Below are 24,988 nucleotides of genomic sequence, written 5' to 3'. Positions count from 1 at the left end.
GTGTTGGAGCCTGGCGTTTCTGTGACAGTTCCATCAAGATATTTAGTACATTTCCTACACTAAATATATCAAAACTTAATTTTTGATTAGTACTATGCATTGCTAAGAACTTCATTTGAAAAACTTTAAAAATGATTTCATCAATGTTTAGATTTTTTTGCTCCCTCAGATTCCAGATTTTCAAATAGTTGTATCTCAGGCAAATATTGTCCTCCTAACAAACAACACATAAGTGGAAAGATGATTTATTCCAAAAATGTAACCTTATGACTGGTTTTGTGGTCCGGTTCGGGGTCACATATGAAAATAAGTACTTAAAGATCAAATTTGGGAAAAAAAAATTTATTCAAAAGACAAACACTGCTTCAGTTGTCTTGCTTTAAAAAATCTATAAAAATGTGATCTGATGCTGATCTGATCTTTTAATTAGATAAATTGTGTAATGTAAATGTAAATGTAGATTGAAATCTCAGTGAAATGCAGTATCCAAAAATGTACAAAATTGCATAATTAATTCAAAAAGTTAAATTACATATTTATCCATACTCAATTTTGAATGATGTGGGGTCACTGTATAAATAAACACAGAAATTATTTTAAATACAAACAGAATAAGAAACAAATAAATTACGTGATCACAAATACTTTTTTTTTTTAGGAAAATCAACAACAAAAATAAAATATATAAAGTACAGTGCATCCAAATGATAAAGAAAGCGTCTCTCTGCAGTCCATGACTGGGAACGGCCAGAACACGTTAAACTGGAGAGCGCTAGCTTGGCTGAGACAGTCTCCTCGTCAGGCTTTAGGATCTGTGCTGCAGGCGTCTGTGGAGCTGCGGCAGGGTCTGATGCTCGTGGCTGGTCTGGATGCACAGGACGATGAAGCGGTTGGAGCAGCTGCGTGTCTGCTGGTTCAGTAACCCGCTGTAGAGGAACGACGCTTGACCGGTGATGGCCATGTCACCCGCTCTCCACGACTCACAGTTCAGAGAGGACAGACGCTCGCCTCTCTCTGAAGAACCGTGCCACAGCGCCTTCTGAGGCCTGAACACACACACACACACACACACACACACACACACACACACACACACACACACACACACACACATGAATGCTGCATCATTCATATAAATTCACCACCAATTCAATAAAGCATCATATAGTTATGAACCATCATGAGAAAGTGTGGAGCAAACACAACATCTGACATTCAGCTTCACAAAACCTGCTGAAGAACCAAAGCTCCAGTCCTGGGTTCCTCCAGACAAAAACAAGAGACACGAACACTCTCAGAAACTTTAACATTTACAGGAACATTATCATCACTTTCACGGTACGTAATAAAGCTTTAATGACACAATAACACATTATTTAAACATTATTTGTGGAATGCTTTGTTTTCTGAAATATTTTAGTTTGATGTTCAAGTGTATTTTTTTTAAACATTACTTATTTTAAAATTCTTTAAGAATATTTAAAAGAAACATTTTGCACACCATGTGCTTATTTCTAATTTGATCTAATTTTAAGATAAATACAGACATTAAATCTGTGTCTGTAATCATTCATCAAATGGATGGTTTCTCCAGGAACATATCATGAGTTTGGTCTTTTTAGATAAATGCTCAATGAATAACAATGTAATTAAACACGACTAAAACTAAATAGCATTTCAGTCAAAAGGCTAGAACTGAATCAATATATTTGTCATGATTCTGCCCTCGTGTCCTTGATTTTTCCTAGTCTTGAGGCAGGATCATGGCAGACCCGTGTTTTGTGTACAAGCACATGGCCTTGTCTTTGGGCCATGTGCTTGTATTGTCTCGTTCCCTTGCCCCGCCCCCCTTGTTATCCTAGTCGTGTCGTGATTGCTATCTGTGCCACCTGTCGTGTCTTAATTGTTCCCCTATTTAGATCTCCTAGTGTGCTCTGTCTTGCGTCGGTTCATTGTTCAACTTATGTGTTCCTACCGGTCAGCCTCCTGAGATATCTTGTCCTTGAAACCCCTCAAAGAAGTCTTTTGTCTAGCAGTGAGTGTTTATTTGTAGTTCGTGTTCTCCTGTTTAGAGTCCTTGTTTTCCTTGGCTACTCAGTTTTTGTTAAATTATTTAGTGTCTACCCTAGCCCTTGTTTTCCCCCTCGTGGGTTTTGTTTTTCCCCTTTTTGTATATAATAAATCCTCTGTGTAACCCAATTCCTGTCTGCACTTGAGTTCCTCCCTTGCCAACCCTGACAGAATGAACCGACCAAAAAGGAACTCAGCAGGCAGGAGGTCCCCCGAGCTCCAACACCTGTTGGAGTTCCGTCGTCAATGTTGGATGTCATCCCCCACCGACAGGAAGGGGGTCACCCTCCCATACTCGCCCGAGGGGGAATGGATCCTCCAAAATTATGCCCGGCTGTGGGAGAGCATCTCCCAGGAGGAGCCACAGAGGTCCCCTCCACCTACCCAGCTGCCAACGATCCCAGAGTGTCGTGTCCTGGCCGTGGCAACCCTGGGGGATCAGGCAAGTCCCTCCCAAAATCCTGAGGCACCTCCCACTACCTTCAGTCTCCCCAACAAGCGAGGGAGACGGTCTTCATGGGAATCAGCTTCAGAGTCTTCGGCGTCCGAGTCTGCCCTGCCCGAGACCAAACTCCCCCAACCCGCCTCTGACCCAGCTGTGGCCTCTGCACCGTGCCCAAGGAGGAAGAGGAAGAAGAAGGGGCCTGCCGGTCCTGTGACCCTGTCTCCTCCCGAGCCAGCAGCGGTGAGCGCTGGCGTGCCCGAGCCAGCAGCGGAGAGCGGTGAGCGTGCCCGAGCCAGCATCGGTGAGCGTGCCCGAGCCAGCAGCGGTGAGCGTGCCCGAGCCAGCAGCGGTGAGCGCTGGCGTGCCCGAGCCGGCAAAGAAGAGAGTTGTATGCAAGTCTGCAGTCGTGAGAGCGGAGGAGAGAGCCGCGGCCGACTCTGCAGCAAAGACTCTAGTACAGTCTGTCTCATCTCGTAAGGAGATGCCAGTTATCCTAGCTGCTAAAGCCTTCTCAGATTATTTGTACGTCTTGTTCAAATTTTAGAAGTCCCCGTCAGTCCTGTCTTGTCCCCTGACCCTGTCCCCAGAAATCCAGAGTGTCCAGCCGTTGTTCCCCCGTGTCCTGTTGTCCCCCCGTGTCCAGTAGATGTGGTCCCCCCCCGTGTCCAGTAGATGTGGTCCCCCCCCGTGTCCAGTAGATGTGGTCCCCCCCGTGTCCAGTAGATGTGGTCCCCCCGTGTCCAGCTGATGTTGTCGCCCCGTGTCCAGCTGATGTTGTCGCCCCGTGTCCAGCTGATGTCGTCATGTGTCCTGTTGTCCCCCCGCGTCCCGTTGATATAGTCGTCCCTCGTCCAGCTGTTGTCGTCCCTCATCCAGCTGTTGTCGCCCCTCGTCCAGTCAATGTAGCCCCTCGTCCTGTAGAGGTTGTCCTGTGACCCCTCCTGTCAGGTCCTCTGTCAGTTGTCCCGAGACCCCTTCCCACCCCTCACCACCCAGACCTGCCCGGACCCCTCGTCGTCAGCCTTCGGCCCGCCCTCCTAAGACTCCTGCCCCACCCACCCTGGTCTGTCCCCCATGAACTTTGTGATCCCGCCTCCTCCCCTTCCCTGTTTGTTTTTTTTGATTTGCCACCCTAACCCTGCCATTGTGTATTCATGTTTGCCGTTGTTATTATTTGTCATGTCTTGTTGGTTTGTGTCTGTGTCCTAGTCTGTCATGTCAGTCATGTCCCGTGTTTGATGTTCCCTTGAGGAGCGTCTGGAAGCCGCTCCTTAAGGGAGGGGTTCTGTCATGATTCTGCCCTCGTGTCCTTGATTTTTCCTAGTCTTGAGGCAGGATCATGGCAGACCCGTGTTTTGTGTACAAGCACATGGCCTTGTCTTTGGGCCATGTGCTTGTGTTGTCTCGTTCCCTTGCCCCGCCCCCCTTGTTATCCTAGTCGTGTCGTGATTGCTATCTGTGCCACCTGTCATGTCTTAATTGTTCCCCTATTTAGATCTCCTAGTGTGCTCTGTCTTGCGTCGGTTCATTGTTCAACTTATGTGTTCCTACCGGTCAGCCTCCTGAGATATCTTGTCCTTGAAACCCCTCAAAGAAGTCTTTTGTCTAGCAGTGAGTGTTTATTTGTAGTTCGTGTTCTCCTGTTTAGAGTCCTTGTTTTCCTTGGCTACTCAGTTTTTGTTAAATTATTTAGTGTCTACCCTAGCCCTTGTTTTCCCCCTCGTGGGTTTTGTTTTTCCCCTTTTTGTATATAATAAATCCTCTGTGTAACCCGATTCCTGTCTGCACTTGAGTTCCTCCCTGACAATATTCTGTCAAAATGAACACTTTACCATAATAATAAAAGTGATAAATGATAAAATGCAAGTGATGGGAGGTTTTAAATAAAGATGCTTAAAAGGTTCTTCACAGGGATGTCACAGAAGAACCATTTTTGGTTCCACAAAGAACCATTCAGTCAAAGGTTCTTTAAAGAACCATCTCTCTTACCTTTTATAATCTGAAGAACCTTATTTCACCACAAAAAGGCTTTCGTGAAACAGAAAGGAACTACAGATGTTAAAGGTGCTTTATGGAACCATTCAGACACAAAAGGTTCTTCTATGGCATCGCTGTGAAGCACTTTGTTTTTAAGAGTGTATGAAGGCTTTATGGCACACCGCTGCTCTGTGAAATGTCTCTTCTGCTCCCTGCATTCACACAGAAGCGCCAGAGACATCCACAAACCTCACAAACAAGCTAAAAACAGCTACTAGCTGACCACAATTACTGCTCCTCTGTCACGGATCATCCCAGGATATATTTACCGGCCTGGAGTATAAATACACATACACACAGAACCAGAAATAGAAGTCAGGGGTGGAGGAATCTGAAAGCCAGAGTCGTCTGGACTGTGGTCAGAGCAGATCTTCACAAGAGTCTGAGCTCGTCAGGCAGAAAGACAGGACTGAACACAGACACGTGCAGCTGTTTGCCTAAAACGTGCATAACACCACTCCAGGAGACTCACCAGAAGGGGTCGCTCATCACGTCTCGCCCGTCGAAGGAGTACAGCGGGACGCCGGGACGCAGGAGATGACTGGAGAAGATGCTGTGCCAGCTCCTGAACAGGACTTCACCCTGAACACATCAGACTCTGATTACAGCCCTTCACTAACACCAGACTCTTCACAACACTCACAACTGAGGCTTTAAAGCTTCCAAACACACAATAACAGAATGATTTAACAGCTTCGTGTGCAGATCAATACATGCACTAGTGTTCACAAGTTTGGGCTTGGATATATTTTGGGATGTTTCTGAATGAAGTCTCTTCTGCTCAAGGCTGCATTTATTTTATCAAAACTATAGCACAAATAGTGAAATATTATTCTAGAGTAAATCATCAGTTTTCTGTGTGAATCTGTGTTAAAGTGTAATGTATTTCTGTGATGCTCCGCTGTATTTTCAGCATCATTCCTCCAGTCTTCAGTGTCACATGATCTTCAGAAATCAGAATAATATGATGATTTACTGCTCAAGAAACATTTCTGATTATTATCAATGTTGAACACAGTTGTACTGATGAATATTTTTGTGAAAACGGTAATGTATTTTTTTTTTTCAGGATTCACAGATGAACAGAAAGTTCAAAAGAACAGCATTTATTTGAAATGAAAATCTGTTGTAACATAAATGTCTTTACTGTCACTTCTGATCAATTTAATGCATTTTTGATGAATAAAAGTGTTAATGTCTTAATAACTTTTGAACAATAGTGTAAGTTTCTTCTGACTGAAATCTTGACATCCTCCTTTGCTCTTCTTGAGTTCATGACTGCTTCATTAAAACAAATCAAATCTTTCACGTGTTCAGTGAATCATTTGATCTGCTGCACAAAACAATGATTTGTTTCTAAACTGAAATGATCCAGTTCTCGTCTCGAAGCAGGGTTTCCAGCTCACTAGAGAGGAAAGTTATCAGTAAATCAAACATACAGCACACCGTGTTCAAGAAAGAGTGCTTTGGGACAGCATGAGGAAGACTAAATGATTTGATATTTTGGGTGAACTATCCCTTTAAGCCCTATTCACATCAAGAACAAAACACATCAGTGTCCTGCAGCACAGAAGCAGTCATCAGTGTCACAGACGTATATTTGTAGAAATAAGCAACATTATATTGAATGGGTCAAAATTATACTTTTCTCTTTATGCAAAAAATCATTAGGATATTAAGTAAAGATCATTTTCATGAAGATATTTAGTAAATGTTCTACCGTAAATATATCAAAACTTAATGTTTGATTAGTAATATGTATTGCTAAGAACTTCATCTGAACAACTTTAAAGATGATTTTCTCAATATTCAGATTTTTTTGCTCCCTCAGATTCCACATTTATAATAGTTGTATATCAGACAGATATTGTCCTCCGAACAAACCACACATCACTGGAGAGATGATTTATTCATCTTCAGATGATGTATACATCTCAATAAAGAAGATAAATGGACCTGTAAGACTGGTTTTGTGCTCCAGGTAAGGTCACAAATGTCTCACAACACTCACTTTATTCACTATAGCTGAGCACAGGCCTTAAATAAAACACAAACGTCTTTCCTTTACAAAGAAATGTCACAGCATTCATGATTTATTAAATTATTCGTGAGAATGACAGAAAGCTGCTTTACCCTCAGGTTGACGATCGGCATGTTTGCTCGGTACATGGGCTGCACGGTGTCAATCAGGTCCTGTAGGTGGTGTGAGAGGAAGGCCTGGTAGTCGTCTCTGATGCCCATGGCTTGAGCTTGAGTCCGGCACAGTTTATTGACCGAGTGGATGGAGCCCAGGTTTCCCGTCAGCGGTGTGTTGAGAGCCACTAACCTGAGCTGAGACACACACACACACACACACACACAGAAGCACAGTGTAAGCTCACACACACATCCACATTCACTACTGTCAGAAGACTCTCTCAAACTGATCCTGCGTCAGTCTGTGAACAAACCTGCTGCTGCTGGGTTACAGTCAAACATTTCATCTGCGTCTGAGTATTATATGTGAACATAAACAGTAGTTTGGGCTCTGCTGTTAATTATATCCTCTAATATAGTAATGTTTCAAATGAGAGGGTTCCCCAAATAGTTTGCAGTATTAGTTTGGGAGAGATTTTCTTTCTTTAGTAAACCGAACTATTGTCATTGGCAGACGTGCTTCTGAATGATCATCGGCGGAGGAACTGAGAATAATATAATCACTCCAGCGTGCACACACAAACACACAAACACACAGTGTGTCTCTCTTCACAAACACACAGCTTCACCAACTGCAGATGGACCGCACCATAATCTAGTCTAAAACTGCTCAAAAAAACGTATTTTCCACACTGTTTTCAGCAAATATCAATTTAATTTAAATGCACGGATATATTATATGATATACATTTTTTGAGATTTGAAAATTTAATATTTCTCATATATACACACATTATATACATTATATTTAATATTGTGTACAGTGTCCAATAATTGTAGCAAAAGTGTCCAAAAATAATAAAAAATAAAAATGGAAGCTTTAGCCTAAGTTCTGCCAGGAAGACTCAGTCACTTCGTCACTAATTACCTTTGTCCAATCACGTCTTTATACTTCGGTATAAAACATCGTACTTACACATGTTTGAGTTCGCAGATGCCGACGCGACAACAACCTCCACCCTCCCCACCACCACCAGGATGGTCCTGTCCTAACCTTCCAGGGGGGTCGGCTGCGCCCCTGCCTTCGTCTTCAGGCAGGAAATGCAGGTCTGCTACCCTCGGATTACGAACCAAGGCTTCCGCCAAAGAAATGTATAATTATGCCTGCTGAGTTGTCAATAAATGTATGCTTCGTTACATCACTTCATCTCCCGAGTCTTTCTGGTAGAACTTTGATTGTTTCATCATGTTGTTTCAAACCTTTCTTTTGTGGAACATAAAACATGATATTTTAAAGATGGTTGGTAACGAAAATGTTTTAGTTAGAAGTGACTTTTACCGTATGAACAAAAAAAATATGTTTCAAAAATTATCTTCTATTAGGATCCATGGTTTATGTTAAGCTGTTGTAGCCTAAATGTTTGTAGAATGCATTTTATGTGGAATCAAATATATCTTTCTAAAGCTACAATCTGTAAAGTCTACTTCTCATTTAACACAAAAAGTAGCTATAAATAATCTTCTGTGGGTATTTGTAGTCAAATTTATTTTGCAGTTCATGTGATCAATTAATTGAAACTGCATGTAATTAATTAGATTAAAATGATTAATCTACTGACAGTCCTATTCAGAATATAAACTGCTTAATCAGCCATTTTCAGTAAGATTTAAGATTAATAAATGTGTTTGTGTGCCTGCTTCTGTGTGTTTAACTGAATCAAGTCCAGCAGAAATCTTTATTCACTACTTTTGTGATTCTGTTGGTAAACATGTTTATAGTGCATTCTATTTGATTATAGTGTTAATTACTGGTGCAGCAAAAATAGACAGCGCAGCATTTACAAGTTATTATGACAACCTTTCGCACTCACTGCTCTGTGTGATCATCATAAAACCGTACCATTACTATAGAAATGCTATTCCCCGATCTCAAGAGACGCACTAGCGACAGACGCTAGTGTATGTAGCCATTTAGCGTCCTTGTTAGTGCGTCCTCCCATGCTGGAGACCCAGGTTCGAGCCCTGCTCAGAGCGATTGCGAGGACAGTAAGAGAGGACCCAGGAGAGAGGGGTTGCATTGGTGCCGTGACCCGGATGGGAGTGAGGTTTGGGGGGTGAGTGTAACGGAAGCCAGTGTGTAGTGCAGTGTTGGTAAACCTCACTCTCCGATCTCAAGAGACGCACTAGCGACAGACGCTAGTGGCTGTAGCCATTTAGCATCCTTGTTAGTGCGTCCGCCTCCCATGCTGGAGACCCGGGTTCGAGCGTCAGAGAGGACCCGGGAGAGAGGGGTTACACAAAGTTTGACAGAGCAAATCAAACGTGGAGCTACGCCTCTGGTAAAGATGCATCACAGCCAGAGTAAATGACTCCAGCGCTCATTCACCTCAGCTCCTTTACTGCTGTGTAAAAGCATTTCTTCCACACACACACACACACTCACACACTCGCACACACACACACACACACACACACACACTCACGCGCACGCGCACGCACACGCACACACACACTCACACTCACACACACACAGGCTTACCGTGCTTCTGGTGTGTGTTCTGGGTGTGTGACGGAGCGGTGGGCTCAGGATCAGGGGCTCAGCCTGCAGATCAACACAGAAACACAAACAGTCTCGCTGTAAATGACTCACAGTTTCCATATGAAGACAATATAATGTGCTGGATAAGATGTAAACATGCAGTCCTTACATCATCCTGTGAGAGGACGGGGTACATCTCAATCATCCCGCCGAGCTGAGGAACAACACCTCATTAGTTGTGAAATATGAAGAGTATGAGGACTGATCTGATCTGATCTGGAGAGTTACCTGAACCTCTCTCCAGCCTCCTGGAACCTTTATATAGAGTTTACTAGAGTCTGTAACGAAAGACAGTGTCCCGCGCTCGACCGCAGACGACTGCTGGCTCATGGCCTGCACACTCACATACTTCCTGACCTGCAGGACAACATTCATACACTCAAATACAAACATAGGTTTCGTTCGTCCATGGAACACAAAATGATATGTAAGGTATAACATATTTAGATGCTTATGGTGCTCTGTAAGTGACATGTTCACTGTTGGTGAACTATGGTGAACATCATCATGAATTTGTACAGGTTATTGATCACAGATCAGAGCTGTATGAAGCATGTTCTGCTGCTCAACAGTACATTATATATATATATATATATATATATATATATATATATATATATATATATATATATATATATATATATATATATATATATATGACAGACCCTATATAGAAACATCTGCGTCACTAACCTTCACCCAGTGGAATTGAGGAACAACGTTAACTGATATTATGTCTTAAACCTCCTCATCTCCTAAGAGTGAGTGTGGAAAATTGGGGGGGGGGGTTATTACCACATTTACCACTTTTTTTATTCATTAAAAATAAATCAAATCACACATTTAAACACTCCCAATAACTTTTACCTATCCTAAATATAAATACATCAATATCGTAGAGTCATCAATAATAACCCCATTGGATTAAATTAAGTTTAATTACATCCTTCTAATGAATACCTCATGATTGTTTACAATAGTCCACATTTATAAAATCTACATATTTATTTCTAAAAAAAAAAAACATAGATATTATTTTTATTCAAATATTTGTAAAATATTTTTTTTATTTTAAAATAATTCATTCATGATGAATGAATGAATAGATGAATGAATGAATGATGTGTATTTGGAGGATCTTAAAGCATTTGCAATGTTTTATTCCCTTACTAAACTACGATGCATCTCTTCCGGGTCAAAGTGGACCTGAATGCATCATGAGAGTAAAGCTGGGTTGGGTTTTCTTTCTGAATGAAGCTGAGTTCTCCAGCTGTGAGCATCAGGAAACAGAGCTGATGTACTGCTGTGAAGATCTCAGGTCTCACTCGAGCAGAGCTGCATGAAAGCACATGACGGAGTGATTGATCAGACTGTGAGTGTTGTGTTTGACTCACGGCGCTGGAGGCCTCAGCAGCTCGTCCCGGGGGCCCGGGGGGTCCAGGAGGGCCAGGGATCATCACACCTGAAACAACATCAACTCTGAGCATCTACTCATATCACAGTGAGAGAGCAGCAGAAGTGTTTGCCTTCATCAAGCTCAGATGAAGATCTGTGGGGAGCGTTCACTCTAACACACACCAGAACCTCCTGACCTCCAGTGACCCGCACTGGGCTGAACATGAGGGAGAATACAAGACTTCTCACCAGGTCTGAGTTGTCCAGGAGGTCCGGGAGGTCCTGGTGGTCCAGGAGGTCCAGCCACACCGATTCTCCCAAAACCTGGTGCACCGGGGGGTCCTCGTGGTCCTGGATGACCAGGGGGTCCGGTGATAGATTCTCCTTTAGCCCCCTGCTGACAAACCAACATTATTAGACATTTCACAGCACTGTGTGTGGAGACCCTCCTTCTGGACTGTTCCTGACCACCTGACCTGGTCAAATTAAAGAAACAGTTCATCCATTAATAAAAAAATATGTGTATGTCTGTGTGTGTGTGCATGTGTGTGTGTGTGTGTGTGTGTGTTTGTGTATGTCTGTGTGTGTGTGTGTGTATGTGTGTGTGTGTGTGTGTGTGTGTTTGTGTATGTCTGTGTGTGTATGTGTGTGTGTGTGTGTGTGTGTGTCACTCACTGCTGAACCGGGTCTCCCACTCATCCCAGTTTCTCCGGTCTCTCCTCTGGATCCCGGGTCAGTCTGACGGTCACACACACATCACCTCAGATCTGCTCTATCTCTGTCTCTCAGTATCTGTGAGAGAACGTCTCAGATCTCACTCACCGTGACTTTGTTTCCCAGCGTGTGTCCTGTGAGAGAACAGATCAGAGCATCAGAGACACAGAAGAACAGCTGCTCGAGGGAACTCTTACTGCTGTGATGTGATTGATCAGGTGTGTACCAGAGGAAGAGGAGGAGGAGGAAGGCAGATGTCTGTCCCTGCTGGCTCCCTCTACAGGTCAGGAGCACACAATCAACACAAACCATCAGAGACACGGCAGCAAACACACAATACTGACTAAAACACAACACCTCAAATATAACATTTGAAAAATAATTGTTATTTCTGAATATTGCAGACTGCAGAAAGCATACAGTCTGCCTTTACTAAAACAAAAGTGCAAAATATACATGCAATTATTAAAAGCCAAAATCACTGAACACTGACAAAACCATAATCTGAAATTATTCTAATGTGAATGTGTTTTAACAAGAAAAGAAAAGTGAGACAAAAAGTGAAAATTAAACAAAATTAAACATTGCCATTCAATGTTTTGGGGTCGGCAAAATGTTTTTAATGAAGTCTCTTCTGCTCAAGGCTGCATTTATTTGATCAAAAACACAATAAAATGAAAACAAATATTCAAATGAAATATTATTCTAATGTAAATCATCTGTTTTCTGTCTGAATCTGTGTTAAAGTGTAATGTATTTCTGTGATGCTCCGCTGTATTTTCAGCATCATTCCTCCAGTCTTCAGTGTCACATGATCTTCAGAAATCAGAATAATATGATGATTTACTGCTCAAGAAACATGAAGATTATTATCAGTGTTGAACACATTAAATATTTTTATGGAAACTGTGATACATTTATTTTTCAGGATTCACAGATGAACAGAAAGTTAACTAGTTAAACTATTTATTTGAAACAAATCTTCTGTAACATTATAAATGTCTTTACTGGCACTTTTGATCAATTTAATGCATCCTTGATAAATAAAAGTTTAAATTTCGTATTAACTTTTAAACAGTAGCATATGATAATAAGAAAACAACTCTTAAACTCACCTTGTATAGAACCACTGGTTACCTGAAGAAAAGCAAAGAAAGACCAGTATGTGTTAGTTAACAGAACTAGTGTTCATTCAACATCTGGATGTGAAAACAAACGCTGGATGAATATGGAAGAGTCTGTCATGTTCTGATGAAAAGCCAGCTGTGTTCTTTGTGAGATGATGCTCAGGTTATTGTTATTGCACAACATCTAAAACTCTTTCTTTCAGGAATAAAATAGAGCGCTGTAAAAATACAAGAAGGAAAGCAAACATCAGGCCACGCTTCTTCAGTCAAAGCAGAGATAGTGTTAGTCTCACACCAGCACCGTGATCAGATCATCCTTCCGTCTGTGTGACATGCAGCACGCAGAACTGAGCACCACAGAGATGTCTGTGTGGATTATAGACCATCTGCACTGAATGCTGGGATATGCACAGCTCCCCATCCTTCATATGTTTTATTACAGAGTGATCCGAACTCACAGGTGCATGATGAGCTTGTTTCAGATAATAATCCACAGCATGCATCACTATTCAAACATAACATGTGTTCACGATGAAATCACTGTCCTTGACTCTCTGTGTGTCTCAATATACAGCTGAGAGATACACTATACATCAAAACTATAAATGTACTGTTTATGAGCCGTATCAGTCCATAAACACATCTCCAATACGACAACATTCAGTCATCTCCACCTGAAGGACCTCAGCCACAGATAAGGGAGCATGATCTAATAAACATAATGATGTATGAAATCAAATATTTGCCACTTGACATCCATTAAGTTCATGTAAAATACAATGTGCTTTACACTTGATGGGTTAAAGGGGAAGTGTCATTTTTCACATTAAAAGTTGTGCATTAACTCTCCAGAGTGAACTGTAGCTGCTACATTAATGGGGGGGGGGTATTAATATTATGAAATTATATTATAAAATATGATCAAAACATTTCTATATAATATTCAAATGCTAAATTTAAAAAAGTAAATAAATGTAATATTTGATATTTATTAATAATCATACTAATGCTAATACTACTACTACTACTACTACTACTACTAATAATAATAATAATAAAATTACTTTGGGCAGAGTTAGAGTGAGTGTAAAGAGGATGAAGATGATGATGATGATCACTCACAGGTGTTTTACAGCCGGGTCGAGGAGGGACTGGAAACACGGTCTAGAGACACATGAGGGAAAGTAAGACTGAGCAACAGCTCCTGTGTGTTAGAGACAGAGACACAGACAGAGACAGAGACAGAGACAGATACAGATACAGATACAGATACAGATACAGATACAGATACAGAGACGAGACAGAGACAGATACAGAGACGAGACAGAGACACAGACAGAGACGAGACAGAGACACAGACACAGACACAGACACAGACAGAGACAGAGACAGAGACAGAGACAGAGACGAGACGAGACACAGACACAGACAGAGACACAGACACAGACAGAGACAGAGACAGAGACAGATACACAGACACAGACAGAGATGAGACGAGACACAGACAGAGACAGAGACAGATACAGAGACGAGACAGAGATGAGACGAGACACAGACAGAGGCGAGACAGAGACAGAGACACAGACACAGACACAGACACAGACACAGACAGATACAGAGACGAGACAGAGACAGAGACAGATACACAGACACAGACAGAGATGAGACGAGACACAGACAGAGACAGAGACAGAGACAGAGACAGATACACAGACACAGACAGAGATGAGACGAGACACAGACAGAGACAGATACAGAGACGAGACAGAGACGAGACGAGACGAGACACAGACAGAGACGAGACAGAGACAGAGACACAGACACAGACAGAGATGAGACGAGACACAGACAGAGACAGAGACAGATACAGAGACACAGACACAGACAGAGATGAGACGAGACACAGACAGAGACAGAGACAGATACAGAGACGAGACAGAGACGAGACGAGACGAGACAGAGATGAGACAGAGACAGAGACGAGACAGAGATGAGACAGAGACGAGACAGAGATGAGACAGAGACAGAGACGAGATGAGACAGAGACGAGACAGAGATGAGACAGAGACAGAGACGAGACGGAGACAGAGACAGAGACAGAGACAGAGACAGAGACGAGATGAGACAGAGACGAGACGAGACGAGACACAGACAGAGACGAGACAGAGACAGAGACACAGACACAGACAGAGATGAGACGAGACACAGACAGAGACGAGACAGAGACAGAGACACAGACACAGACAGAGATGAGACGAGACAGAGACAGAGACAGAGACAGATACAGAGACGAGACAGAGACGAGACGAGACGAGACGAGACGAGACGAGACAGAGATGAGACAGAGACAGAGACGAGACAGAGATGAGACAGAGACGAGACAGAGATGAGACAGAGACAGAGACAGAGACGAGATGAGACAGAGACGAGACAGAGATGAGACAGAGACAGAGACGAGACGGAGACAGAGACAGAGACAGAGACGAGATGAGACAGAGACAGAGACAGAGACAGAGACGAGACGAGATGAGACAGAGACAGAGACAGAGACAGAGACAGAGACAGATACAGAGATGAGACAGAGACGAGACAGAGATGAGACAGAGACAGAGACGAGACGGAGACAGAGACAGAGACAGAGACAGAGACGAGATGAGACAGAGACAGAGACGAGACAGAGACAGAGACGAGACAGAGACAGAGACGAGACAGACTCACTGCTGTCGGACAGCTGAAGGGTCCCGCTCGTCCTGGAGGCCCCGGGGGCCCCGGGGGCCCCGGAACACCCTACACACAAACACAACACACACACCATTAATATCATCAACCCAACATCTACAGCTGAAAGACTTCTTACTCACCAGACAGAAAACTGCTTCTAAACACCTGCTCACACTTTTTCACATATTTCTCACAAATGTTTTCACAGAGAGTCTTGGAATGTAAATTTTAAATAATTCATTTTAGGGAACAAAATGTATGTAATCAAGCAATTTATGTTTGAACAATCCCTCACAGATAGGAACAAGAGATGTGTGTGAGTGCTGCTAAAGTGGAGATGTATGGCTCAGTGTAGAAGAAACACTCATTTAGAGAAGATGGGCTATAAAAATATGTATTATAATTTCCACTAGTCTTAAAATAAAAATAAAACAATTATAAAAAACTAAACTTGTTTTTGTCTGCAGTGTCTCCCCCTCTGTAAATGTTCTCATCCTCAGGCCATGAGTTTGTTTCTTCATCAGATGTTCAGAAAGGTAGCCACACCACTCCAGTCCAACAACTGTTTGTCACGGTTCATGAATTCGCTGTCTCTCTCTCTTGTCTGTGTTTGTGTAGATGTGGGTGGAGCCGCCGATCACTGGGCCCATCAGCTCTGCAATCAGGACTAATCAGTACGCCAGATAAAGAGGATCTGCGCTGACTATTTAGTGTCTCTGTTTTCTCCTCGTCTCTTGTCAGATCGTTGTTTGGATGTCTGTTCTGTTTCCCGCCTGTTGAGTTTCCTCGCTGCCTGTCCGTTTGTCCTGCACGTCTGCCCTCTCGTCATCTTCATCTCCCGGACTATCACCGCCGTCAACTTCCTGTTTGTCGTTTGTCTTCACTCACCCCCCACCGGATCTTCACACCGGACTGGGCTGTACCACAGCGTCCCTGTGTCACTGAGTTTTGGCTTCCTTGTTTTCATCATCATCATCATCATCATCATCCCTGTTTCACATTTATTAATAAAACTCTCTTACTTGCTATTGAATCCATCTCATCATTTCATCACACTGTTGCTTCTGGGCAAAATATGTTTTTATGGATATGTTTATTATGGATTATAGACTCAATGTATTTGAGTTAAAATCATCTTAATGCTGGATGTGTTTCATCTTTTGTCTTCTCCAGATGTTCACTGATGGACTGGAGTGCTGTGGATTATTGGGATGTTTTTATCAGCTGTTTGGACTCTCATTCTGACGGCACCCATTCACCGCAGAGCATCCATTGATGAGACACTGATGCAGTGACACATTTCTACAAACCTGATGAAGAAACAAACTGATCCTGATCTCAGATGACCTGAGGGTGAACACATTTACAGCTTTACAGCAAGTCCCATGTTTTTGGAAAAGGCATGAACAGGTGTGAGAAACAGAGAGCTCAACAGTCTAGTTTATTTTTCTAGTTACTTACTGAAGTGCCACTTCACACACATATTAAGCAATAATGTATTAAAACGTTCGCGTACTGTAGTAATCTGTGACATTCCATTTTAAAATATGTGCAGTTAAAACTGTGAAAAATTATGAGAGATGAATTTGAAAAATACTTTCATAACCAAAACCGTAGAAATTGCTGAAAGTATGAACGCTCACTTTTTTTCTGCTAAAGTTTTTTTTATATATAGTTTTTTGGGGACACATGAGATAACTCACAGGTAAACCGACAGAATCTCCCTTCTCACCCTTACGGCCGTTAACTCCTGGACGACCCTGAAGAAACACAGCATCACATCCAGAATCATTACTGTTAATTTTGTTAAGTGTTATAATGTAATTATATAATGTTATGTCCACTAATGCTGTTAATGACAGATATTATAAACTGTTTATTGAGCATTCATGTTTTTAATAAGTAACTGACCGGTCGTCCTGGAAACCCAAACTCTCCCTTCGGTCCGACAGGGCCCTGGATGAGACGAGACAGAAGTCAGAGAGACACAAACACTTTCCCTAAATATTCTGAACAGAAGCAGCAAAGACACCGGAAAGAGAAAAACACAGATGAATTTTAATAGTAAGAGAGTTAAGAGATTAAGAGTTTAGACCAGATATAATGAATGAACAGGTCTGGCTTGCTGAGTGCATAAACAACATGACCTTATCTCTCTCTCTCTATGTAATCTGATCTATCTCTCTCCTCTTTATATATATATATATATTAGAGAGAGAGAGAGAGATTTAGTAACAACATCTGTTTCAAGAATTGCAGAAAAGCATCAAAACTTGTGTTTTGTGAGTTGTGTAGCTCCGCCCACTGTAAACTCTCATTGGTCCTCTTCACATTGGTGTATATATCACAAGTGTGTTCTGATTGGCTGATTTTGTAATTTCTTGTAGTGATGAAAAATTATGATGTTGGAAACTGAGATATTCGACTAAAGCTTTAAGTTTAAGAAAATGTATTCTAGAAGAAAAAATGGATGATGTGATGGAGGAATGTCAGAAAATGAAATTCATGGAGAATAATGAAAAAAAAAAAATATTTATCATATTAATTGAAGAGATTAATTAAACATGTTCCCTTTAAACTTTCATGTGGAACATTCATAATGTATAATAATAAGAGTGAAAGTCACAGCATCTGCTGCTCACCGTTTGACCAGGAGGTCCAGGAACGCCACAATCTCCCTGTGACAAGTACAAATCAAATCAATGCAGATAAATCCCGTCTGCCTCAGAAAGGTTTGGTTTTGAGTAATGCAGCAGTTAAAGTCCCTTTAAGACTAGTCATGTCACTCGGCGGCCATATTTGAAATGCCTCTAGGTCATGCAATATAATGCAATAATATCTGACATCAACTGCCTCATAAATGTTGTTCCTTATACTCAGACAGTGTTAAAAATAATCTCATTATCAAGCTAGATCAGACAGTAGATCTGTCCTAAACCAGGACTTCTGGCAGCTGCAGTGATGCGCTGACTTTACTGATTAGTGATTGGCTCTTTTACTCAGAAGGCGGGGCTTCCTTCAACAGAGCTGCCATATTAAGCATTGCATTTTTCCCCATTCAAAACTATACACAAATATAGAGGGACACGTCTTGGATATTCTATAGTCTTTAGGTTAAAGTCATGGGTGACCTTCAGTCCTTTGGGTCCCTGCGGTGCATGAACTCCAGACACAATCCCCGGCTCGCCTTTCTGACCCTACAGCAGCAATTCATGCCAAACACACACAGCAGAATTAAAAACACACTCGCATTCATATTCAGCAACATCAAAAACTTCTGATGATAATGTGTGAAATCAGAATATGATGCACACACAAGCCTCTGCAGCTGTTTGAAACACACAAACACACACACACACACACACACACATACACACTCTTTCACAACTGTGGCCAACTGCATACAATGCTTAGACTTGTCTTAAAAGTTGGTCATCTGATGTTTTTCTTTTTTCTTTTATCAGTTACATACAAATGTAGCTTGGTGTAATTTAAATAAATAAAAAAATAAGACTTCTTACCCCTTGGCTAACTGCTAGTTCAAAGTTCTTAACACACAGGCCCCTGCACTACATACACATCTACAATGAACTAACCTTTAATCCTGGAGACCCCTGGACCCCCGGGGCCCCGGTATCACCCTTCAGACCCCTTGGTCCCTGGTGGAATAAAACATTAAAAGGCATTTTGTCACCACTGCTGTAAGATAATTAACCCAAAAAGTAGATTTAAACATTTTCTGAAGTGCAGAAACCACACAAATATTCGTGCTCCTCAGCCCAAGGCTTTGAACTGTAATTACTTACATTAACTTAAAAATATACTTAATTTCATGCTGAAACACTTACTGAATTCCAGTAATTGTTGTAGTTAAATGTTCCACTGAGACCATCACAATATAGAGTGTTTTTGTGAAGCAGAGTCTGGCTTATTATCTCAAACCGCACAGATGATTGGAAGCTCTAATGAATTTGTGTATTGTGGCATAAAATCTAAAGAAGTGTAAGCACTGACACTGAAACAGAAAGCTCTGCTCTGTTTACATGCTGCGCAGATCTCTGTTTATTTCACTTCACTTCTGCTCGTCAGTGCATGGAAATTACGCAATAAACCAAAGATAATGTTTCGTAATTGTTTAAAACACAATTCCACAGGCAACTTGGTTACTTATTGTAAATGATGCAATTAAACCACAGTGTGTTTATATTCTTGTGCGTTCAATAAACGAGCGTGTGGTTTTGAGCAGCTATTGTACTGTAATCTCCACGCTCATCTTTTTGCAGCCTTTCTGTTTGTGTTTTTGCAATAGAATGAGAGTAGTTTGGGAAATTAAATGCAATGAGAAATATAATGAAAAATAATAGTTGGAATACTATGGCTAAACGTATGAGTATATGATAACAGCCATATTTGAAGACAATGATAAATTATATGTCATGCTTATTTTCAGATTTTTTGTTATGGTTTCTGATTTGTTGTGTTATTTGATTGATTGTTTCTCTTCTGATTTATAGTTGTTTTCTGATGCATTGTTCTGTTTTCTTTTAGCTGATTAATTGTGCTTTCTGATTCGCTGTTGTGTTTTCTGATTCGCTGTTGTGTTTTCTGATTTGTTGTTGTGTTTTCTGATTCGTTGTTGTGTTTCCTGATTCGCTGTTGTGTTTTCTGATTTGTTGTTGTGTTTTCTGATTCGTTGTTGTGTTTCCTGATTCGTTGTTGTGTTTTCTGATTCGTTGTTGTGTTTTTGATTTAGTGTTGTGTTTTTGATTTAGTGTTGTGTTTCCTGATTCGTTTTTGTGTTTTCTGATTCGTTGTCGTGTTTTTGATTTAGTGTTGTGTTTTCTGATTCGTTGTTGTGTTTTTGATTTAGTGTTGTGTTTTCTGATTCGTTGTTGTGTTTTTGATTTAGTGTTGTGTTTTCTGATTCGTTGTTCTGTTTTCTGATTTGTTGTTGTTTTCTGATCTGTTGTTGTGTTTTCTGATTCGTTGTTGTTTTCTGATTCGTTGTGTTTTCTGATTCGTTGTTGTGTTTTTGATTTAGTGTTGTGTTTTCTGATTCGTTGTTGTGTTTTTGATTTAGTGTTGTGTTTTCTGATTCGTTGTTGTGTTTTTGATTTAGTGTTGTGTTTTCTGATTCGTTGTTCTGTTTTCTGATCTGTTGTTGTGTTTTCTGATTCGTTGTTCTGTTTTCTGATTTGTTGTTGTTTTCTGATCTGTTGTTGTGTTTTCTGATTCGTTGTTTTCTGATTCGTTGTGTTTTCTGATTCGTTGTTGTGTTTTTGATTTAGTGTTGTGTTTTCTGATTCGTTGTTGTGTTTTTGATTTAGTGTTGTGTTTTTGATTTAGTGTTGTGTTTTCTGATTCGTTGTTCTGTTTTCTGATCTGTTGTTGTGTTTTCTGATTCATTGCTCTGTTTTCTGATTTGTTGTTGTTTTCTGATCTGTTGTTGTGTTTTCTGATCTGTTGTTGTTTTCTGATCTGTTGTTGTGCCTTCTGATTCGTTGTTCTGTTTTCTGATTCGTTGTTGTGTTTTGATTTAGTGTTGTGTTTTTTTTATTTAGTGTTGTGTTTTCTGATTCGTTGTTGTGTTTTCTGATTCGTTGGTCTGTTTTCTGATTTGTTGTTGTTTTCTGATTCGTTATTGTGTTTTTGATTTAGTGTTGTGTTTTCTGATTCGTTGTTCTGTCTTCTGATTCGTTGTACTGTTTTCTGATCTGTTGTTGTGTTTTTTGATTTGTTGGTCTGTTTTCTGATCTGTTGTTGTGTTTTCTGATTCGTTGTTGTTTTCTGATTCGTTGTGTTTTCTGATTCGTTGTTGTGTTTTTGATTTAGTGTTGTGTTTTCTGATTCGTTGTTGTGTTTTTGATTTAGTGTTGTGTTTTCTGATTCGTTGTTGTGTTTTTGATTTAGTGTTGTGTTTTCTGATTCGTTGTTCTGTTTTCTGATCTGTTGTTGTGTTTTCTGATTCGTTGTTCTGTTTTCTGATTTGTTGTTGTTTTCTGATCTGTTGTTGTGTTTTCTGATTCGTTGTTTTCTGATTCGTTGTGTTTTCTGATTCGTTGTTGTGTTTTTGATTTAGTGTTGTGTTTTCTGATTCGTTGTTGTGTTTTTGATTTAGTGTTGTGTTTTTGATTTAGTGTTGTGTTTTCTGATTCGTTGTTCTGTTTTCTGATCTGTTGTTGTGTTTTCTGATTCATTGCTCTGTTTTCTGATTTGTTGTTGTTTTCTGATCTGTTGTTGTGTTTTCTGATCTGTTGTTGTTTTCTGATCTGTTGTTGTGCCTTCTGATTCGTTGTTCTGTTTTCTGATTCGTTGTTGTGTTTTGATTTAGTGTTGTGTTTTTTTTATTTAGTGTTGTGTTTTCTGATTCGTTGTTGTGTTTTCTGATTCGTTGGTCTGTTTTCTGATTTGTTGTTGTTTTCTGATTCGTTATTGTGTTTTTGATTTAGTGTTGTGTTTTCTGATTCGTTGTTCTGTCTTCTGATTCGTTGTACTGTTTTCTGATCTGTTGTTGTGTTTTTTGATTTGTTGGTCTGTTTTCTGATCTGTTGTTGTGTTTTCTGATTCGTTGTTGTTTTCTGATCTGTTGTTGTGTTTTCTGATTCGTTGTTCTGTTTTCTGATTCGTTGTTGTTTTCTGATCTGTTGTTGTGTTTTCTGGGGCCTGTACCATGAAGCTGGATTAGCTGGCTGGCCAGGTAAGTTTCAGGTTAGTTTGCACCAATCCTGGGTTTTAGGTACCATGTAAGTGGCTTGGCTTTTAGCTGCGTTTATTGCCATAGTAACTTACACTCCACAGCTAACCTGCTCCGGGGCAGGCTATGTTCTGGGTTAGAGATCTCAAACTGAAGCTGGACTAATCAAATGTGAGAGAAGGGACACATGTCTGACACAGTCACTCCAGTTTATCTTGCTCCAAATTAAAGGTCACTAATGCTGAAAAAAAAAAAAAAAGATAATTACTGAGTCTTTTTTTATGATTTATATAATTATTGTGAATAATATTATTATTTATATTTTACACACAAGCAATTTTACTTTAACAGTTATTATAAATCGTTTATTTTAAATAGTAATGTATACAGATAAGATACAGATCAAAAGATTGCACTATTTAAAAAATAAAAAATCTGACCTTACATGTTCGAGTCTCTATCACTATATATTTTCAAATGTGTAAACTAAGTTAATGAGTTTCACTTGTGACTTCACTGATAAAGCAAGATAATTTATTTTATTTGTCCTCCTTCATATTTCATATGACGTTTAAATTAGTCATATCCATCAATCTCTTAACCTTTAGCAAAACCTTTAACCTTCAGTTTTGAATCTCGCTTGGTCTCTCGCCAGAAGTAAATCAAACTTGCTTTGTATTGCAAGGCCATGATTGGCTGTTCACCAGTGATGTCACACATTCATGTGCATGCGCTCCACAAACTCAGGATCAAAGCCTGAGTTGACAAAGAAACTTGATGAACAGCATCATGGTACCAACAAAGCCGGACTGGAGAGGTTTGGTTTTGTCAACTCAAAACTAATCCTGTAACTCTGAATTTGTTCAGCTACCTTCATGGTACAGGCCCCTGATCTGTTGTTGTGTTTTCTGATTCATTGTTGTTTTCTGATTTGTTGTTGTGTTTTCTGATTCACTGTTGTGTTTTCTGATTCGTTGTTGTGTTTTCTGATTCACTGTTGTGTTTTCTGATTCGTTGTTGTGTTTTTTGGTGTCAGTTAAGGTTACTTAAGCCATAACAACAACAAACAGGGCAAGGAAAGGCTTCTTACCAATGGTCCTTGTGGTTCAAAAATCCCTGAAAGGTTAAAGATTCCTTCGGTGTCATTCAGCATCAACTGAGGGTGGAGAAATAATTAAAAATACATTCATTGGAATTATCATCCAGATCCTTAAAAAAAGGTGAGACAATAATGGACTCACCTGTAAATTAATGATTGGTCCAGGAGGTCCAGGAGGGCCCGGAGGTCCAGGTAAACTGATTCCATCTAGACCTCTCTCTCCCTGAAACACAAAACACACCAACTTTTAGCATCAAAGCTGACAGGTCTGAGAGAGATACACCACAGATGTGATGAGAATACAAACCTTCTGACCCTTATCACCTTTCTCTCCCCCTTCCCCCTGAAAAAAAAAAATGGAAATACATATTAACAACATTAATTAAGATCAAGTTTTAAAGCCTATTTTGTTTTTGTGTATATTTACTTGTCGCCCGGGCAGACCAGGAGCCCCAGTCTGTCCATCGTCTCCTTTAGCGCCTGGCTCCCCCTAGTGGAGTGGAGGAGAATTGATTATCATAAGTCTGATAATATTCATATCACATATAAATAATTATATAATATAACTATATATAATATAGAAGTCCTATGAATATGTACAGCTATGTTAATGGCGTTTATGGCAGATTGTAAGCTTGCCATAGAGCATGGGAGCAATCATTTTGGAATCTGATTTAGCTGATAGCTTACATTTACATTTAATCATTTAGCAGACGCTTTTATCCAAAGCGACTTACAAATGAGAACAATAGAAGCAATCAGACAACAAGAGAACAACAACAGTATACAAGTGCCATGACAAGTCTCAGTTAGTCTAGTACAGAAAACGTAGCTACGGTTTTTTAAATAGAAGAGAATAGAAACTTCTTGAATCCAACTTTTGTAACTGTGTGTTATGTAATATAAAGCCATTATAATGTGTTTTTACTTTGAACTGCACTATGAAGGAGGTCAAGGCCTGAGATGCATTCGCTGACCCTTACAGATGTGCCAAAGATAGGAAATTTGGGGCTGATGGGGAACATGTGGGTGGGAACAGCATGATTTCTTTGGAAAAAGGAATGGAAACAGTTGTGTAAGGGAAAGTGTGTGTGTGTGTGTGTGTGTGTGTGTGTGAGAGGAACACAGACCTTCACTGAAACACCTGGAGGACCGACGGCTCCTTCTTTTCCCTGAAAGTGTAGATTTGGGTTCATTTAAATAAACACTAAAGCACCTCTAACACTAGGTATGTATTCTCTCTACAGTGATTCCAGCTAATGACGTATAAAATCACATGGTAGATGCCATATCTAGGTTTTACAGTATTGATAGATCATGCCAGTTCTCTGTGTGTACCTGTGGTCCTGGAGGTCCTGGGAGCCCAGGAAGGCCCTGAGGATGAGGAAATACAGGAGAATGAGCTGCAGTTCAGCTGTGAGAGCCAGAAAGCTTCAGTAAATGTGGATGTACTGTACGTACAGGTGGTCCTCGGGGCAGCACAGGCCTGAAACCACTGCTTTCATCCAGACCCGAGCCCTCCAAATCCTGCCGCAGAACAGACATCGAATCAAACAATCACAACATTTCAAAGACTGAACCCACAGTTCAGCTCATTGCACTGATTCAAACGCAAGTATCAACTTCACTTTCAAGTGCTCTCAGCTCTTCAGACAAAATCTAATATTAGATCAATGAGAACATATGTAAAAGAAAACACATCAGTAAAACTTTACTAAAACCCTGGATGATAATAGTTATAAGCAGTTATAAGTAGCAAAGGTATATTTGTAGCAATAGCCAAAAATGTATATATATATATCAATATTCTAAAAAATCATTAGGACATTAAGTAAAGAACATGTTCATGAATATATTTAGTAAATTTCCTACTGTAAATGTATAGAACTTAATTTTTTATTAGTAATATGCATTGCTAAGAACTTCATTTGAACAACTTTAAAGTTTTTTT

The 24,988-nt window shown here is 40.4% G+C and overlaps 1 protein-coding gene across 1 annotated transcript in view; it reads right to left on the bottom strand.

Moving 5' to 3' along the window:
- Positions 1–243: 243 nt before the first annotated feature.
- LOC128013577 (collagen alpha-1(XVIII) chain-like) overlaps positions 244–24,988 on the bottom strand; it is a 63,884-nt gene continuing 39,139 nt past the window's right edge. The window contains exons 17-42 of the mRNA XM_052596682.1: positions 24,499–24,564; positions 24,376–24,411; positions 24,168–24,209; positions 23,465–23,527; positions 23,345–23,380; positions 23,180–23,260; positions 23,029–23,094; positions 18,841–18,903; positions 18,376–18,441; positions 17,887–17,922; positions 17,156–17,200; positions 16,948–17,004; positions 15,242–15,310; positions 13,646–13,687; positions 12,512–12,533; positions 11,623–11,673; positions 11,505–11,530; positions 11,358–11,420; positions 10,932–11,076; positions 10,682–10,749; positions 9,516–9,644; positions 9,397–9,441; positions 9,228–9,290; positions 6,686–6,883; positions 5,025–5,134; positions 244–1,046 (exon numbers count right to left, since the gene is read on the bottom strand). Of these exons, the coding sequence (XP_052452642.1) occupies positions 806–1,046; positions 5,025–5,134; positions 6,686–6,883; positions 9,228–9,290; positions 9,397–9,441; positions 9,516–9,644; positions 10,682–10,749; positions 10,932–11,076; positions 11,358–11,420; positions 11,505–11,530; positions 11,623–11,673; positions 12,512–12,533; positions 13,646–13,687; positions 15,242–15,310; positions 16,948–17,004; positions 17,156–17,200; positions 17,887–17,922; positions 18,376–18,441; positions 18,841–18,903; positions 23,029–23,094; positions 23,180–23,260; positions 23,345–23,380; positions 23,465–23,527; positions 24,168–24,209; positions 24,376–24,411; positions 24,499–24,564 (1,929 nt within the window). The 3' untranslated portion in view covers positions 244–805. The remainder of the gene's footprint in view (positions 1,047–5,024; positions 5,135–6,685; positions 6,884–9,227; positions 9,291–9,396; positions 9,442–9,515; positions 9,645–10,681; positions 10,750–10,931; positions 11,077–11,357; positions 11,421–11,504; positions 11,531–11,622; positions 11,674–12,511; positions 12,534–13,645; positions 13,688–15,241; positions 15,311–16,947; positions 17,005–17,155; positions 17,201–17,886; positions 17,923–18,375; positions 18,442–18,840; positions 18,904–23,028; positions 23,095–23,179; positions 23,261–23,344; positions 23,381–23,464; positions 23,528–24,167; positions 24,210–24,375; positions 24,412–24,498; positions 24,565–24,988) is intronic.

This window comes from Carassius gibelio, chromosome B24, assembly GCF_023724105.1.
Source record: "Carassius gibelio isolate Cgi1373 ecotype wild population from Czech Republic chromosome B24, carGib1.2-hapl.c, whole genome shotgun sequence".
NCBI lineage: Eukaryota > Metazoa > Chordata > Actinopteri > Cypriniformes > Cyprinidae > Carassius > Carassius gibelio.
This window is presented reverse-complemented; position numbering and strand designations above follow the sequence as displayed.